This window comes from Pomacea canaliculata, linkage group LG2, assembly GCF_003073045.1.
Source record: "Pomacea canaliculata isolate SZHN2017 linkage group LG2, ASM307304v1, whole genome shotgun sequence".
Taxonomy (NCBI): domain Eukaryota; kingdom Metazoa; phylum Mollusca; class Gastropoda; order Architaenioglossa; family Ampullariidae; genus Pomacea; species Pomacea canaliculata.
The window spans coordinates 28,374,308-28,390,691 of record NC_037591.1 but is presented as its reverse complement, the minus strand read 5'-3'; the positions used below and the strand labels follow the sequence as shown (position 1 = coordinate 28,390,691).

General features: G+C 39.5%; 2 protein-coding genes across 2 annotated transcripts; one reads left to right on the top strand and one right to left on the bottom strand.

Annotated features, from left to right (window-relative positions):
* Positions 1 to 185: 185 nt before the first annotated feature.
* LOC112556599 (trafficking protein particle complex subunit 4-like) lies at positions 186 to 2,996 on the top strand. The gene is made up of 5 exons (XM_025225749.1): positions 186 to 382; positions 1,195 to 1,369; positions 1,779 to 1,882; positions 2,203 to 2,329; positions 2,495 to 2,996. The coding sequence occupies exons 1-5, from the start codon at positions 208 to 210 to the stop codon at positions 2,565 to 2,567; spliced, it is 654 nt and encodes a 217-aa protein (XP_025081534.1). The 5' UTR covers positions 186 to 207; the 3' UTR covers positions 2,568 to 2,996.
* Positions 2,997 to 3,145: 149 nt separating this feature from the next.
* LOC112556595 lies at positions 3,146 to 16,384 on the bottom strand. Its single transcript, XM_025225745.1, has 13 exons — positions 15,072 to 16,384; positions 14,074 to 14,618; positions 13,621 to 13,760; positions 12,975 to 13,038; positions 12,382 to 12,626; positions 11,819 to 11,999; positions 11,438 to 11,674; positions 10,146 to 10,993; positions 9,629 to 9,817; positions 7,696 to 9,294; positions 6,728 to 6,889; positions 5,446 to 5,862; positions 3,146 to 4,702 (listed from the first exon to the last, which is right to left on the bottom strand). Exons 2-13 carry the CDS (start codon positions 14,432 to 14,434, stop codon positions 3,341 to 3,343), a joined length of 5,805 nt encoding a protein of 1,934 aa, XP_025081530.1. The 5' UTR covers positions 14,435 to 14,618; positions 15,072 to 16,384; the 3' UTR covers positions 3,146 to 3,340.

Below are 16,384 nucleotides of genomic sequence, written 5' to 3'. Positions count from 1 at the left end.
GGGCATGACAGTTCTTGGGAAGGGAGTAATCAGTGTCGTCGTGTTTTGTTTAGTGCTGAGACGGATAAATTTTAAGATAATGATAAATACAACTGGATATTTTTATTTTTGAGAAACGTTATCCTTTCAAATTCTTAATTAGAGAAGTAGTATACTTATATTAACATACTTTCATAAATTAAAACTTGAAGGGTGGAACACTCCAAAATGGCGATCTTCAGTATTTATGTTATCAACAAGGCTGGTGGACTTATTTATCAACATGACCACAATGCGGCTCGCCCGGAGGTGGAAAAAACTTTCAGCTATCCTCTTGAACTTCAATTAAAGGTCTTTGACGACAAAATTGTCGTGGCTTTCGGTGAAAGAGATGGGATAAAAGGTAACTATGTGCTAATGATTGTGAGACCACTGTCTAGAACCACCTCGACTACCATCATCATGATGCAAACACTTAAAAGCTGTACAGTAGAATGTTACAACACCATCCTAATCACGGTGTTATCGTGAATTTTGGGTCTATCGCTTTATTTGAGCTAATCATATTCGCATGCAGCGTCAGTGTGAAACACTTGTACTCTTGATGTCCCTTCCTTGACTTGCTGACAACTTGTGTTCGGCGACAGGGACACGGTTTTCCCTTTCTCTCTCATTATTGGTGTCATTTTAAGCGATGATGTCAATATGTGTTCTGAATAGCAGAGGTACATCACAATTTCTTCTGTAATTTTCTATTTGGAGCCACCAGTAACACCACAGAAATGAGGAAGTTAACATCAAAAATTAACTTTTATTAGAGCAACATACACCTACAAAACACAGCCTTGCCACAAATATAACCATAACGAGCTTTATTAGTTTTATTTATAAATTCCTGTTTTGAAAAGAACAGACTGAAAAAAAAAAGTTTTAAGTAAAAAAGACTGAGGGGAATTTATAGAGATACTATAACTGGAGGAGATATAGGTTGCACTTTAAAAGATTCTAACACAAAGATGATGAGGAAACATCTTTTTAAGTGACCATCATATGAAGACAATGTTTTTTTAAAGTGAAGTTTTGCTGTTGAGACTTAATACAAGACTTATTTCTAGGTCTTGTATGGAAAAAAAAGCAAATACAAAAAATGTTTATAAAGAGTTCAATTAAACATTAGTAGTCTGACACATATCCCCTAATTTATTTTCCCTACAGTTGGTCACACAGTGCTAGCTATAAATGGCATTTCATCAGAAGGCCGTTACCTGAAGGATGGTCGTGACATTTTAGAGACAGTTGCAATGGAGGAAAACTATCCAATCAGCATCAAGTTTGGGCGACCAAAACTTACCACCAATGAAAAGATAATGTTGGCCAGCATGTTTCATTCGTAAGTGTTTACATTTTGTTGCTATTCAGATTTCGATAGTTGCTATGTTGCAATACATTTTGAGCATTAAGTTATCACGAAGAAAATAAACCCGAATAATTTCATGCTTCACAATACTGCTGTCTTTGTTTTTCTGGAAATAACATTTTATGTACACCTTATATATATATTGACTGTTGTTGGGTTTTCGAAGCACAAAATAAAAAAAAAAGCTCAAACAAGTATTAATTGATTTTTACATCTGATATGCAAGATTCAGCTCAGGTCACAGAATGAGCAAACTGAAGACATGACAAAAGATATGTCTGTTAATTTTCACATATCCAGACACTGACAAGAACACATGGTATCAGGACAGAGCAGGCAGTTGTAAATATCTGGATGCTCTGCGTGCGTGTGTGTGTGTCAGTTTGTTTGCTATAGGATGTCAGTTGTCACCTGAGCCTCAGTCATCAGGCATTGAGATACTCGAGACAGACACATTTAAGCTACATTGTCACCAAACAATGACAGGTAAATACAGAAGAATTGCAACAATATTTAACAAAAGCAAATATTTTGATTAACCTCCTACCTGCTTATTTTATCTCTGGCTGTTTCATAATATATAATCTGCAATTTATTTACAGATTTAGTATTTTCAGGTATTAGTCTAGTTACTTATATGCAGTTGCCTCTAGAAGTTACCATGCTGGATTTGTAAACATGTTTATTTTTCAGCACATGATAGTACTGTTTATGCACAAAGATGAGTGAAACAATTATGAAAACAAAATGTTAGTTATTCACTCCTGTATATTCTATACTGACAAAAGATGGGTTCATATGCACAGGCATCAAGTTTGTGATACTAACAGACCCCAAGCAAGCAGCAGTGGATGGGCTGTTAAAGAAGCTGTATGAAGTATATGCAGACTTTGCCCTGAAAAATCCTTTTTACTCTCTGGACATGCCAATCAGGTGAGAAGCATTGCTGTAATTAAGCATGAAAGTCACCAGCTGTAATTTAAACTCACTTTTCATGGAGGCACTCTTCATGCAGTAATAGCAAGAAATAGTTTTCAAAGTTCATTCCAAATAATCTACACCATTTAATTGTATGCGTGTCATTGACATCTGTTGCAGATGTGAACTGTTTGATGAAAATTTAAAGGCTGCTGTTGAACAGGCAGAAAAAACTGGACAGGCCAATGTATAGATGGATGTGTATATGTGGAAGGATGTGTGTGTGTGTTTGCACGTGTGTGTGTGTGTGCCTATGTCTACATGGAACAGTAAGCTTGTAATTAGCATGATGGATATGCAAGTATGCATGTCAGCAAATCATAAAGATAGACAATACCTTTAACTTCAAAGGGACATGGATTAATGAAAAAAGATTTTTACAAGACTGAGCACAAAGGAAAAAAATCTGAGATGGTTTTGACAATATAATGAGTGAGAAATATGTGAATAGAGTTTGTAAGGGGAAATTAACATTTATAGAGATGTGTTTGGATGGTCATTCGTTGATATGCAAAGAGTACTTGGTGCTGCTGATGCAGAATGGTTTGATGTACATTCTTAGGTAATAAAAGCATGTAGTTTGTAAAATTGCTGATATCAATTAATAAAATATGGCACTTTGTGTGTGTATGTGTGTGTTTTCATGTAATTTATGGAACTAGAAACTTTGGCTGGCAGAGGTTAGGGTTTGGATTAAGCTTAGGTTTTGGTGTAGAGTTAGAATGAAATTGTATTACTGGACTGCTAGCAGACGATTTTTTTCCAGTTAACCACTAGAACGAGGCATGAGACAACAAAGCTTCCAGTTTAGTCACATTTTTTGCTTAGGCTCGCCGAGACTAACAGCAGAGAACTTCACAAAAGGCTAAGCGTTGGTCTTGGCAGACAGCAATCCACCTATACACACGGTGGAGTTAGTGTTATTTGAAAGGTTAAGTTGAGTGAGGGTAATTGAACCCCTACTTGTCATGTATTGTCCACTTCCACTTCATGTTGGACCATGACGTGCTGCTCTGCAGATGCCTGGTCTGCAAATGTCTGATCACACATGCTGCACATGAAGAGGGTCATTTTGCCTGCTTCATTTTCATCTTCTGTCAACAGCTGTTCTGCAGTGAGGGTATTGTGGCCACTGTCATCTTGTAGACTGCTGAGGGAGCTAGCCGCACATGGGGTGGGAAGCACACCAGGCATGCTGTTGTCTGCAATGCTAACTGTGTGGTCCAAGTGGCTAATGAACCCAGTTCTCTGTTGATGCTCACCCTCCTCTGCACTGACAAACTGAATGTTGGCCAAGCTAATAAGGTGCTGGCTACCATCACCCTCAATGATGAAGACTTCTTGATTGAGCAAATCTGAGGGAAGCACTAGGGCTTGCATTTCTACCTGATGCACATCAGCTGCGCTGCTCACAGAGTTATCAACACTGATGGTCTCCGAGTTACTTAACGTGAGATGAGATGCTCTTCTGTCTTCTGCTGCAATATTACTTTGAGCTTCTGTAGGTACCCCTACCACGTCTGTGTGGTTGGCACTGATAACGTGTGGAGATTCTGACAAGACCAGTGGCATCACAGTATCATCACCTTTGGCACTTGCCTGCAGCCTAGTCAGCACTGAGGTGCCACTAACTTGTGCGTTAAAGTCTTCTTGAGCAGATCCTTCATTTAAACTTGAATCACACCTACTGCTGATGGCCTGGTGTGACTGCAGTCCTGCTCTGTTGATTGTGACAAAGCTAGATCCTTGATGACTCTGCCCAGGACCTGGCAGCTGCTGTAAAGAATTAATGCTGTTCTCTGTGCTGTTGACAGAATCTACAAGTTTAGATCCCATCGTCTGCACTGTGGGATCACTCACACTTATGTATGTGTTGTTTATATGATCACTTTTAGACATAGTCTCTCTGCCATCTGTCTGTACAACAGGTCCTGCTGCTTGGCCCTTGCTTGACACCAGCACCACCCTCTTCTGACCAGCACCTGCTGTACCTGGCAATAACTGATGAATGGGGACCAAAGTTAAGGTCTGGGCTTGTCCAATACCAGCTTGCACTAGATGTACATCGTGTCCTGGTATCACACTCAACCTTGACCCTTGTCCCAAAGTTGCTTTCTGAAAGATGTTGACCGTTTGACTTGGTGTGACAATGTTAACCGCTGTGGACTGTGCCTGGAAAACTATCTGTTTGGACACACTATTGCCTTTGCATCTACGAGCATGGACACGAAGTCGAGATGCCGTTGGCATTGCGCGGCCACATTTCTGACAGGTGTGGTTACTGGTACCTGTGTGGATCACCATGTGTTGTTGCAGCTGCATCTTAGTCTGAAGCAGACACAAATTTAAAATGGAATAGCATAATACAATGCTGCTTACAGATTGTACATTCCACAGGTATAGCATCTAAGGTTGCATGAACAGGACAGAAAGTGTAAAAGTAATCCCAGGATGGTTTGAAGTAATAGCTTAGGGGATAAAAAAGCTATGCTTATTACTAACCTCGTTGTTAAATCTTCTTTAAACCACATTTGTTACTAGAAAGGCCTTTAGTACAGCCAGTGTCCTAGACTGCCATTACTGTCATAAAATTCTAATCAAATGAAAGATGTTGGAGAAAAGCAGGGCCCAAAATGAGATTGGGTCAGTTAGCAAGTCTACTAGGCGAAAACAGACCTAACAACCGCAAAAATGTTAGAAGACAACATATCAGAAAGAAAAAAAATATATGGTAAATGTTCACTTTACACTGTTTCGCTAGAACACTGATGAAGAAAAAAAAACATTTGTCCTGGTTGCAGGGTTCCTGTCTGTGAGGAGGGTGCACCTCCTCCCCATGGTTTCGTGGGCTTTCTCTGAGCATTTTGATTTCCTCCCAATTTTTAGGTCTTTATTTGGTTATGGTTTTGTGACCAGATATATATATATATGCCATAGGCTCTTAAATATTTTCTATTTGTAAATATATATTGATTAGCCTAAAATGATTTTGTTACATGTCACTTTACTTAAAAGTCACAGTTTCCAAGAACCTATCAGTGATTTACCATTTATAAAATATTTTGCCTCACCTTGAACTTTTTGGGACAAAGCTGGCAGCTGTGTGGACGTTCTGAGCTGTGGACAAAAGCATGATGAGTAGTTAGCATAGAACGAAAAGCAAATCCTTTGTTGCAAAGGCGGCAGATGTGAGGCTTATCACCAGTATGCTTGTTTAGGTGATCACGAAGATTAGCACGATTGTTGTAAGCAGCAGGACAGTAGGGGCAGGTAAAGGAATATGTTCGCTGCTCACGAGGTTTGTGTGTGTCTAGGTGAGCACGAAGGGTATTTGTCTCATGAAAACGCCAACCACATATCCCACACTCGTGTCTCTTTTCGCCACCATGCCGACGCACATGAGACTTCAGATAGCGGATGTGAGCAAAACTCTTGGAGCAGATGTGGCAGGAAAATTTGCTGTTAGAGTGGATTGCAGCCATATGCACCTGGTGAAAAAGTGTGAAAAACATACTGAGGTACCAAATGAACACACTTCACGGACGTCATAATTTTAACAGTTCTTGCTCAAAAAATAATGAGTATGTTTTTACAAAATAAACATAGTAGAGCATCATAGTCAAATAAAGATGCTTTCAAAGAAAGGCTATTAGTCCAGTGTTACTCAAACCAAAAGTACAGCCTCATGATTTCCTGTCTTTAGGGGTTCTACCGCTACTAACCAGACTAAAATTCAACAAAAATATGCTCATCTTTAAAATAATAACAGGCAAAATGTTTCTACTATCTTCTCCATCAAAATAATAAGGGTCTCTCAAGCTCAATATTCTCATACCGAGAAATAAGCTATTTAAGATGAGCCTGAAATATTCTGGCAGTGTTCTTTGGAACAACCTTCCCTCAGATTCTCCAAAGAATGGAATCCAGTCTGTACAAGTTCAAAGAGATACTTCTACAACACCTTTTCCAAACCCTTTGATTACCTACAGAGGCATCCTACCCAGCTTAATCATCTATTGTACGGACAAAGCAAACATACATGTTGCTAGTGCTCCAGCCAATTAAAAAAAAAACCCACACAAACAAAACTGTCAATTCAGATATCAACCACCATGTTTGTACATATAATTTCTCTGTTTTATTGCCTTGTTTGGAATTAATTGTTATTTTTTTATTTATACTACTTAGTCTGAGAGATAGATATAAAAAAGTATAACTTTTGTCTATTCTGTTACCCTCATAAATAAAGATTTGTTATTTGACATCATGTTACCAAGCAAGTAACAATGGTATAAAAAAACTGATATGTCACACAGATATGAGATGATTCCTACATGTGGCATGTATTCTCACCTTAATAGCAGCTTCACTGCTGAGTTTTTTATGGCACACAGGGCAGGTGTTAGGACGCCCACGATGCAGCTCACGATGATGTCGCATGTCCCATGAATCGGAAGCTTTGTAACTGCACAGCCCACAAGTCAGTCTCATGGGTCCACGGCGATGACTATCCACCTGATGAGATGAAGGCTTTGTTTCAGTTATCTTTAAAAATTAAATAGCAGAACTTAAAAACAGAATTAAACTCTTTGTCACTCATTGTAAGAAGAGGGGAGGGAAAAAATTAAAATTAAAGAAAAACTAGATTTATTTTCTCTAAACTGACTGTGTGTATCGTACTGAGTATGGACATGGATGCAGACATATACATATGTGTTAAAATATGAACAAGCATACATTGATAAACAACTATGATCTTTAACCATCATTACTTGAAAATATTTCATCTACTTGTGAACAAGGGTTGATTTCCTATTTTTAGGAAAAGTGGGGATCCAGCTTCCAGCAAATATGTTTATAAATAATGTCAACAATAAATCATAGGGTAAATAAACTATACAGGGAATAAGACTCAAGAATTTTGAAAATGAAAATTATAAAGCTATATAGGTACTCAAAACTTCTTAACCAGTCTGGCTTATACAAGAAAGTTGCTTCAATTAACTTTCTTTTTTTCATAGAAGTTTTTACTCCCCACAGAAAAATGTCCAGGCAATGCCTGAAGTCTACAGATCCAAAGATAATTTTCTCTTGCACTTTTTTGCCTCAAAATAATGAACATTAGGAAGCAACAAGTCAACTATCTTGGTATTCTTTTCTCAACAAAAAATACATTTTGTAGCTGAAAGCAGTTTTATTTTTATTTTTAATGTGTAAAAATTTGCATAGACCATCTTTTGTGCATAAAACCAAAGAAAAAATTAGAGGGAGTAGATTTTTTGGTTGGAAATAAAGTCAAAACATACATAACATTTACCAACCTTATGCACAAAACTCTGGTGCCACTTGAGAGAGGTGATGCTACCACATACTTTGCCACAAAAACAAGTGTGAGCAGATGAAGAAGACACAGGGCACAGTTGTGGCCCATGTTTACGCTCAACATGAAAAGCTAGTGCAAAAGGTGTGACGCAAACCAACTCGCACACTTCACAGGTGAGAGGTGGAGAGGTGGGGTGCTGCTTGGCCAGATGATCACACATCTGGGAATACGTGGAAGTAATGATGATGCAAAGTGGGCAAGGCAAGTGATGGGGACTGACTTTACCAGAGGTTTCCATTGCATCTCTTTTTTGTGGCTTTTCTGAAGATTCTGTTAAACGCGGACAACTTGCATTCTGATTTCTGGCAATATCCTTTAGCTCTGAGCTTAAATTATCCTTATTTACTGCATTGCACATCTCACTACTAGCTATCTTTTTCAAAGTGTTGTTACAGCCTGCACTAATTTTATTTCCTTGAGTCTTCTCAGCTGGGAAACTGCCCTCCAATGTGATATCTTCAGTCTCTGATACAATATTGTCTCCCATTTCATTTTGTCCTCCCAAGGAATCATGGATGGTATCATCTTTTGAATATGTGAAAATGATGGATGGAATAAAGACAAAGTCATTGCCCTTTGTTCGTGTTTTGTACTGTTCTCTTTTGATGTTCGGTGTGGCCGAGAGCAGTTGAAAGCAGGGACTGTTTGATCTTCCTCCATTTTCAACTTCTGTCAGGGTCTGTATGCTCAAGCCATTATGATCTATTTGGTTTTCAGTCTGGTTTGTTTCTTGTTCATTTTCTGTCGTGGTCTGCTCAGTCGAGTCACAGCCATCTGCCTTATTGTCTTTAACAACTTCCAACAGTGATGTTAATGCATTTGCAAATTTACCACCCTCCAAAGCACATCCCTCTGCTGATGCTGTGCTTGGTGTGCAAAAAAGTGTAGTCTCTGCATCAAATTTACTCATAGTCTCTTGCTGATGGTTATCTGACCCATTACTTTGAACACCCTTCAGGTGACCACTTGGGATGCATGAACTGGAAAATTTTGCATTCTCTTCTGAGCTACACAGTTGCAGCCCCTGATCTCCACACACTATTCTTCTCTGCTTCATGTTATCAATATCTGCACCCTTCCCTTCAGAAGGTAACATCTCATTGCTACCCTCAGCTTGTATCAAAATTTTGCGAGGTCGTCCTCTTCGTTTCTTGCCTTCCTGCTCTTGTCTTTGTGTAGCTGCAAACTGTTCATCTTGTGAGGGAGAGGGTGGAGGACTAAGACTTCCTGCATGCAGCTGAGCAAAATTGATGCGTTTTCCACGAGTGCGTGAAGCATACATACCACTAAGTGTTGCTGTGGTATCTCTACTTAAAGAACTCTCCAGTTTTTCAGAGGAGATTGTAAGAATCTTAGGCTGTTTGTAGAAGGGAGTGTACTCATCTGTTCTCATCAATGTATGTTTGTTTTTACTCCCACGAGGTCTGCCACGCTTTCGAGGAGATGTCTTTCCACCTAAAGGCAAGGGGTGGATGTTGGTAGAAGTCTGTGACATCGAGTTGGTTTGAAGAAATGCCTGAAGGCCTCCTTTTACTATCTGTAACAAACCAGTAATGGTGGCAGCAATCAACTTACAGCATAGACAAAATACAATGATTACAGGATAGTCAAATTGAAAATCAAAATGACTGTTTAATTGTTTGCACACAAAAATGTGCAATACATAGAGATTGGTAGCATAAAAGGAATTACAAACAGGCAAACCATGACATTAAGCACTGGCGAGTGCATGCATGCACACACTTTTTCTCTCTCACAAAAGACACATTAGAAATATAGCTTGAGAGAGAAAGAAGGGTTAGGACAAAATTTGGGAATAATAGACAAGCAGTAAAAACTAAGATAAAAATAAGCCAGAGATGCATCCCCACCTGCTTGAGGTATTCCTCAGCATGACACAGACTGTCAAGGCAACTGCTCATAGTAATGGTACAGCCACTTTGCTGCCAAGTGACTCCACAGAGTTTTTTGATAACCTGCAAACTAGCCTCCAATTCCCCAAGACACTCTAGCCGGGACACGGTGCTTTGAGCCACCTGTGTAGTTACCTGCTTGAACACCTAGGAAAAACAAAGTCATTAAAAAAACAACTAAACTGTACGTGAAGTTATTTTAAGAATGGAAGAACACAACTAAAGCAAAAAAACTGTAATGTGCACATTAATTTTGAATTGTCATGGAGAAGTCTGCTGCTTAAAAAAAAACAACAAAAAGTCTGCACAGCACCAATCACCTTCTGAAGTTTATTGGCACTTTTATGAACACATAGGGTATATGCTTATGCAAGCCACCCAAATGTCCCTGTAACAATATGTCACCAGTGTTATATTATGGTCAGCATAATACTAGCACCACTTTATCACACTAAGGCCAGAATCACTACGCTACCTGTATGTCATCATCATCATCCACTTGCATGTTTGTCAATGCTTCCTTTTCGCTTTCAGCTTCCTTTTGATCACCAGAGGGTAGATTTAGAGCAGTGCCAGGTTTCTGACTAGATGATTCCATTGGCTCTGCTGTTAGCATTTCCTGTGCTCTGTGCTCACCATTGTTGCTAGCAATGCAAGGTGAGAGAGGGATGATGACCTCAGGTGTGTGTCCCTCCCTGAGACACTGGGCATTGCCACTGGCTTCATGAGAAACATCAGCATCAATTTCAGGCGAGTGGTGCAAGTCTTTCTGTTCTTCGTGGTTTATAATGTTAGTTTCAATGTGGGAGTCTACCTGCTTTTTTGTGGTGTGCAAAAAGGGTGACTCTCTCTCTCTGCTCACATTCTGACATGACCGATGAATCATTTTCTCCAGGAACAATTGTATTGTACTGTTCTGCAGTGAAACCAATCTTTCTCCAAATGGTGTTTGTTCAGACTGCATTTCCTTTGCAATGTTCTGAGATGCTGCTTTAAGAGCACCACCTGATCCATCCTCTGACAACACACAGCAGCCTTTCTGCTCAGAGGGTATCATGAGATCAGAACACTGATGTAGCTCTGAAGGTCCATCTGTTCGCGCAGACTCACAACTACTGTTTCCATGTTCATTTAGCTGTTTTAGTGGACGTGAAATGCAACTGTGTCCCATGGACTGAACAGAAATGCGGTTCATATCTGCTAGCGATTCTGCTGCCTGCAATTTAGCCTGATCAGCACCAACACCTTGTGCACCTGCACCTTGGACTTTCACCTGATCAACATGCTGCATGCTTGCAAGTTGGATTAAAGTCCCAGCTGTGCCTAGGAACAGATCAGGAACACTACATATGAAGTTACAAAAATATGTATAAAAGTGGACCACCATTTTGCAACTCTACAACCTTTCATATAAGAATATTCACAATCTGTATTACTACTCACTTCCATCCAAAATGATACTATTTTCAAACTACCCCTCCCTTTTTCATGATTTTTACAGGAAAAAAAGTAAATCCTGCTTAAGTGTTCAAGATCTTTTCAGGTGTCCTGTCATGTGCTTTCCACAGCAAACTTATCCTGTCTTAGACACACCCTCCCTGCCTCACCTGACTGGTTTTGGGAGTATGCTACTACACCACTACATCAAATTATGGCAGCACTGCTTATAATATTATAATTCTGTATGAACCAAAACTTAAAACGGACAATCTAGCTTTACAGTAATCACTATGTTAAGTGTTCACAAAGCTGCTTAACAAAACTGACCAGCATGGTTAGGCAGCTCTTCCTCCTCATCATCATCATCTTCATCTTCACTCCTGCTTCCTAAGACTTGTGCATCCATTGGCTGAGGCTGAGAGGGGTCACAGTTGACCAAATGTCGAGCAAATGCTTCTTTCCTTCGCCTCGTGTCGCCACAGAGAGGACAATGGTAGTGAAATCGAGGTCTTGGTGCTCTGTGAGGTACTTCACAGGACAGGTAACATACCAAGACTGTGTAGTCTGTTCAAATGAGAAGGTCATGTGATTTCCACTTAGCCCCATCTGCTTTTCCTTCATCACTACAAGTCGTTTAAGCGGGTTCATGTGAGTAGAATTTAACCTATGAAACTTTTTATCAATAGTTAGAGAAAATGATTTCCTCACCTTCATACGGGACACCTGTGCGCCAATGGGAGACAAAGTGTTGCCGCATGTGACACAAGTAGTTCGGTTTCAGCTTGGAAGTCGTGCACAAAGGACAGTGGTATCTGCCCTTGCAACAGGCGGGTTTCAAGCATCGGGTTAGAGGCAAATCAGAGAGATTGCGGACAATAGACAGGTGCCACTGTTCAAAAATAGAGGGTAAGAACAAAAATTATACTTCTTACTGCTTTTATGGAAGTTTCTCCTATAATAAGAAAGTGCAGCCTATACAATGATCAGCTGAAGCCAAACTGAGAAAGCATTTCTTTCATTCCCGTGCAACGACATTATTTTCAGCTTATTCTTTATAGCAATGAAACCAGGTATCTCCTTACTGTTGCTATGGCAATATTTTTCTAAACACTTTCATGTTTTTGTTTCTGAATACATATGACAAAAGAGTAACTTATATGTAAGTTTTTGGACAATATATACACAAGGATTTAGAACTACATCATAAGTTTTCAGTATTTAGCCAGTACTGTGTCCACCAAGGACTTTTTGGTGGACATCCCTTTTTAAACCTTTAATTGTGGAAGATCTCTAGGGTGTGTCACAGATGCCACCATTTCTGAGGAAAACAATTCTGCCATGCTAGTTGTCTCCTCAGACTCATCCCCTTTCTTCACTGCAATGGCTCGTTTCTTGCAGCGCCATAAGTGGGAGGTTAAACTTGCTAAACGCATGCTCGTTTGTCGACAAAGTGGACAGTGGTAATGTGCTGAAAGAGTTTCAGAACACTTCTCTCGGCATAGCAGAATTTTGTGACCTGTATGAAAATAGCAAAGAAGTGGTGAAAGCACACTCTGTAGCAAAACAGGTGTTCAATGTCTGGTAGGAACGGAAAAAAAAATCATTGCTCACACTGTTGTAAAATCTGAAATCTGATAAAGAAAGAAGCAGAAAAAAAGTTTTTTTTTTTTAAGTACAGTATAAAGTAACATATTGTGACAGGCAGTAGCAAAAGAGATGGCAAGACATTATCTCAATGCAAAAGGAAAATCATTATAAATCAACATAAATAACCACTCTGGTAAACTTACTGTAGAAATATTTAAAAAAAACCACCATTTTAAATAAAAAAAAAAATAAATAAATAAAAAAAAAGGTGGTTTACCTTCAAAATGAATTACAGCTGGCTGCTTGGCATCAGGGGCATGAACTGTTTTGGGATCCAGTCCCTGAAGAGGAAAAAATGTTTTATTAAGTGATGTCATAGCTAAGTTGTATGTTACTGAGGAAAATCAAATTTAACAGAATAAAGAAATATTCCAGCAGGAAAATACAGGCTGGAGTGAAATGTCATAGCACAGTACATTTTTACAGATAATCAGAAAAACGCTACACAAATCATTACTATGTAAGACACATATATATGTTTTATGTTCATCAGCCTAGTCTTGCACATCTGCATGCATGTGCACAGAAACAAGCACATTTATCAGTCATTACTCTGGCTGTCATTCTTATTAATTGCATTATCAGCTGTCTCTAACTAGTTATTTTCTTTTCTAGTTCTGTACTGTCTACCCAGTGTTTATTCCGTCTGACACACCATCTACAATTAATTCCTGCAATTTCAGATTTGGTGTTCTAACATCAATTACTGTTTACAATAGAGGTATAACAAGTGTAGTTTCCACCTCACACATCTAAAGGAACCCCAACCAGTCATTCAGCAAGTAAGGAAAGATTATAAATTGTGAACACAGCATCTAATGTTGTAGTTATTTTTTTTCTAACTTGATTGTGAATCATCCAACCTGTTTTCTGGCATGTGAAATAAGATGCTGAGTAAAAGCATTGCGTTTCAACAGTGTTGTGCTACAGGAAGGACAATGATAGTGACCTCCTCTAGGGTCAGGGTCTCGACATTTGTGGAAGCACTTAACCATCATCCACCCTGTAGACAGATAAAAATTAAGTGATCCACCAGCATCTCAAACATGCTGTTTTAGAACTTTGCCTTCTGGAAACAATGAAAATTAAAAGTATCTACTTTGCGTTTCTGGAAACAATAAAAAATAAAGGTATCTACTTTCGCTATGTAAGCAATGTTCATGTGTGTGTATAAATGTTCACTTTTTTTGTTTTGTTTTTTTTTAACATACAACCATACAAAGATCTGTCTTGGAAGTTAAAAGAAAAATGCAAAGCATATATAGCCATATGCAGTTTAAAAAAAATGTTTTATCAGATAAAACAGTGACACCTGCCTTCAAAGTACACAGCATGCTGAAAATGTGAAAGGTAGAGGTGATCTCTGACACGGGCTGGCTGTGTTGGCTTGTACTGCTGCCGATCACAAAATGGACAGTGCACCATGTTACTACAGCAACCCTGTACCAAGCACCGCCCAAGGGACAGCACTGGACCTGATGCTGATGAACTATCTAAGATGGAGAAGTGGTTTGATAAAGTCTTTACATCACTGTCAGCGTGGTGCTCCACTGACCTGCCAGGAGACCGGTCATGTGCGACATCTAGCATTACGGCATGTGCAGCATTTGCATATACATCAGCAGAAGACTCTACGGTACTGCCTGTTCCACTGGTGAGTTCTCCACAAGACTGCATAGTGGAATGTGCACTGCCTGCATTTAGTATCTCTGGTGTCCCTCAATGAGCTGCCTGCCCATTGGAGAGCCTAATTGCAATAAAGTTTTTGATGTTTGTTGGCAGCTTGCTGTACAGACTGTGGTATGACATGTGAACTTTAATGTTGCTCTGGGTGTTTTGTTCTCCTCTCTTTTGAAGGGCACTGAAATAAAGAAAAAGCTCTTTCTGTGTAGATCTCTTAACTCATGAGCCTTAATATATTAGTCTAGTTCTATGTGCATGGATTTAATCACATAAAAATAACGAATTAAGCTCAACTGTGCATGACATTCTAACGTCTAGCCTGCATATATATGTGTTGATACTGTGCATTACCTTGCGCGCGCACACACACAGAGATCTCAATTCAAAGTTAGATATTATTAGATCATATATCTTCATGAAGCAAACATTCCTACAGATGACTCTGTCAAATAATGTCCGACAGCGTCGCACTGCTTGAAGCAAGCTTTATAAATGAAACTAGCACACGCAGAAAACAAATCAAAACATGCCAGAACAATTCCATGTTTTAATGATATTTTCTAGGTGAAATCTGAAACAGAATTAGATTTATTCGTTACTTAAACCTACAGAACACACACATGCAACTTACAAAGCGATTGGCACGTCTTCACAGCAGCGTTATGAGAACCATTGCGACCTGCAGCGCCATTCTGCATGGGAGAGAACTCCAGTGTGACCAAGCACAGCAGCGCGAGCCAGTGGGATCATCAACCGTTAAAGCAGTAACAACAACAGCAACAACAACAAAATAATAACAAAAAATAGGGAAAAATAACTTCAAGAATTTCCATAAAAAGTTACTGCTTTGGAGACCTCAGACTTTGCTCCCTTCTCTTTTTCTTCTTGGTATGGAGGGACAGCACTCATTCATTCATTTCTTGACTTGGTTGTCGGTGAAGCCGACAAGGAGGAATAATATATTGTTTTACGCCGAGCCAGCAGCTAAGGCAAAGCAGCCAGTGCTGTAAACAGATATGCCACATGAAGAAAAAGAACAGCGTGCCGGAGACGAGATCTGAACTCAATACAACAAATCCTCAGTGTATTGGTGACAGGCGCTAACCGTTGAGCCATCGGACCGCCCCGTGGATTATCGGGGGATACAACCGATCCACATACAGCAGCTGAGAAACATATCGCCGCTTATTCTTGTATTTAATGGTGGTGAACAAGACTGGCAAGAAGCGATCAGTCCGCACCTTCGATCGTGTATTTGCAACTTCTGCCCATCTTGGCGTTCCTGCGATCCTGCAGGCATATCTGTCGTGGAGCGGCTTTCTTTACAGGACAACGGTAAAGCGCGATCATTGTTTAAACTACAGTGTGGATTATAAGGTCAAAGGTCAGATCTCATTTCGATCTCTGGGCACAGGCATGTCTTTCTGAATATCGTATTGGCAGTTTTTCATTTCAGCGCCCTTCGTTTTGTGTAGACTCACACACTCGTCCCTCAAACAGCACGTACACACATGCAAACAAAATAAAAAATACACACAATAAAAAAAATAAAATCAAATGTCAAAGACACACTAGCCTTCTAGTGTATCTGATTTTTTTTAATCATAACAACGACAAACTGTGATTATACCAAAGGTATACCATCATACAGGTTGAGAGAATATATACAACTTTATGGGGCAGTTGTGGTGTTAGTGTCCGTTTTGTGGGTTATGTTCTGATTAACCATTCACCACACGGATAACCTTTCAGTTTTCACAACGGGGCGACTGTTCCTCCCCAAAATCTAACATGATTACATGACAATTCAACGTCAGTACTTTTGTTTCTGACATATTCCTCGTGGTGCGTAGGGTTGCATATGCAGTATGTATCCCATCTGTGATCAGGTTTGTATCCCTGCGTTGTCCCTTCTGTATCCTAGCGGTCATCGCTCACTTTAAC

Excerpts from the sequence above, each read along its gene's own strand:
- LOC112556599 (XM_025225749.1), top strand. The coding sequence starts at position 208 with ATGGCGATCTTCAGTATTTATGTTATCAACAAGGCTGGTGGACTTATT. Across the intron at positions 383-1,194 it reads TGAAAGAGATGGGATAAAAG|TTGGTCACACAGTGCTAGCT; the intron begins GTAACTATGTGC and ends TTTTCCCTACAG. Across the intron at positions 1,370-1,778 it reads TTGGCCAGCATGTTTCATTC|TTTGTTTGCTATAGGATGTC; the intron begins GTAAGTGTTTAC and ends TGTGTGTGTCAG.
- LOC112556595 (XM_025225745.1), bottom strand. The coding sequence starts at position 14,434 with ATGCAGTCTTGTGGAGAACTCACCAGTGGAACAGGCAGTACCGTAGAG. Across the intron at positions 12,000-12,381 it reads GAGATCTTCCACAATTAAAG|TGGCACCTGTCTATTGTCCG; the intron begins GTTTAAAAAGGG and ends ATTTTTGAACAG. Across the intron at positions 11,675-11,818 it reads CACAGGTGTCCCGTATGAAG|ACTACACAGTCTTGGTATGT; the intron begins GTGAGGAAATCA and ends TCATTTGAACAG.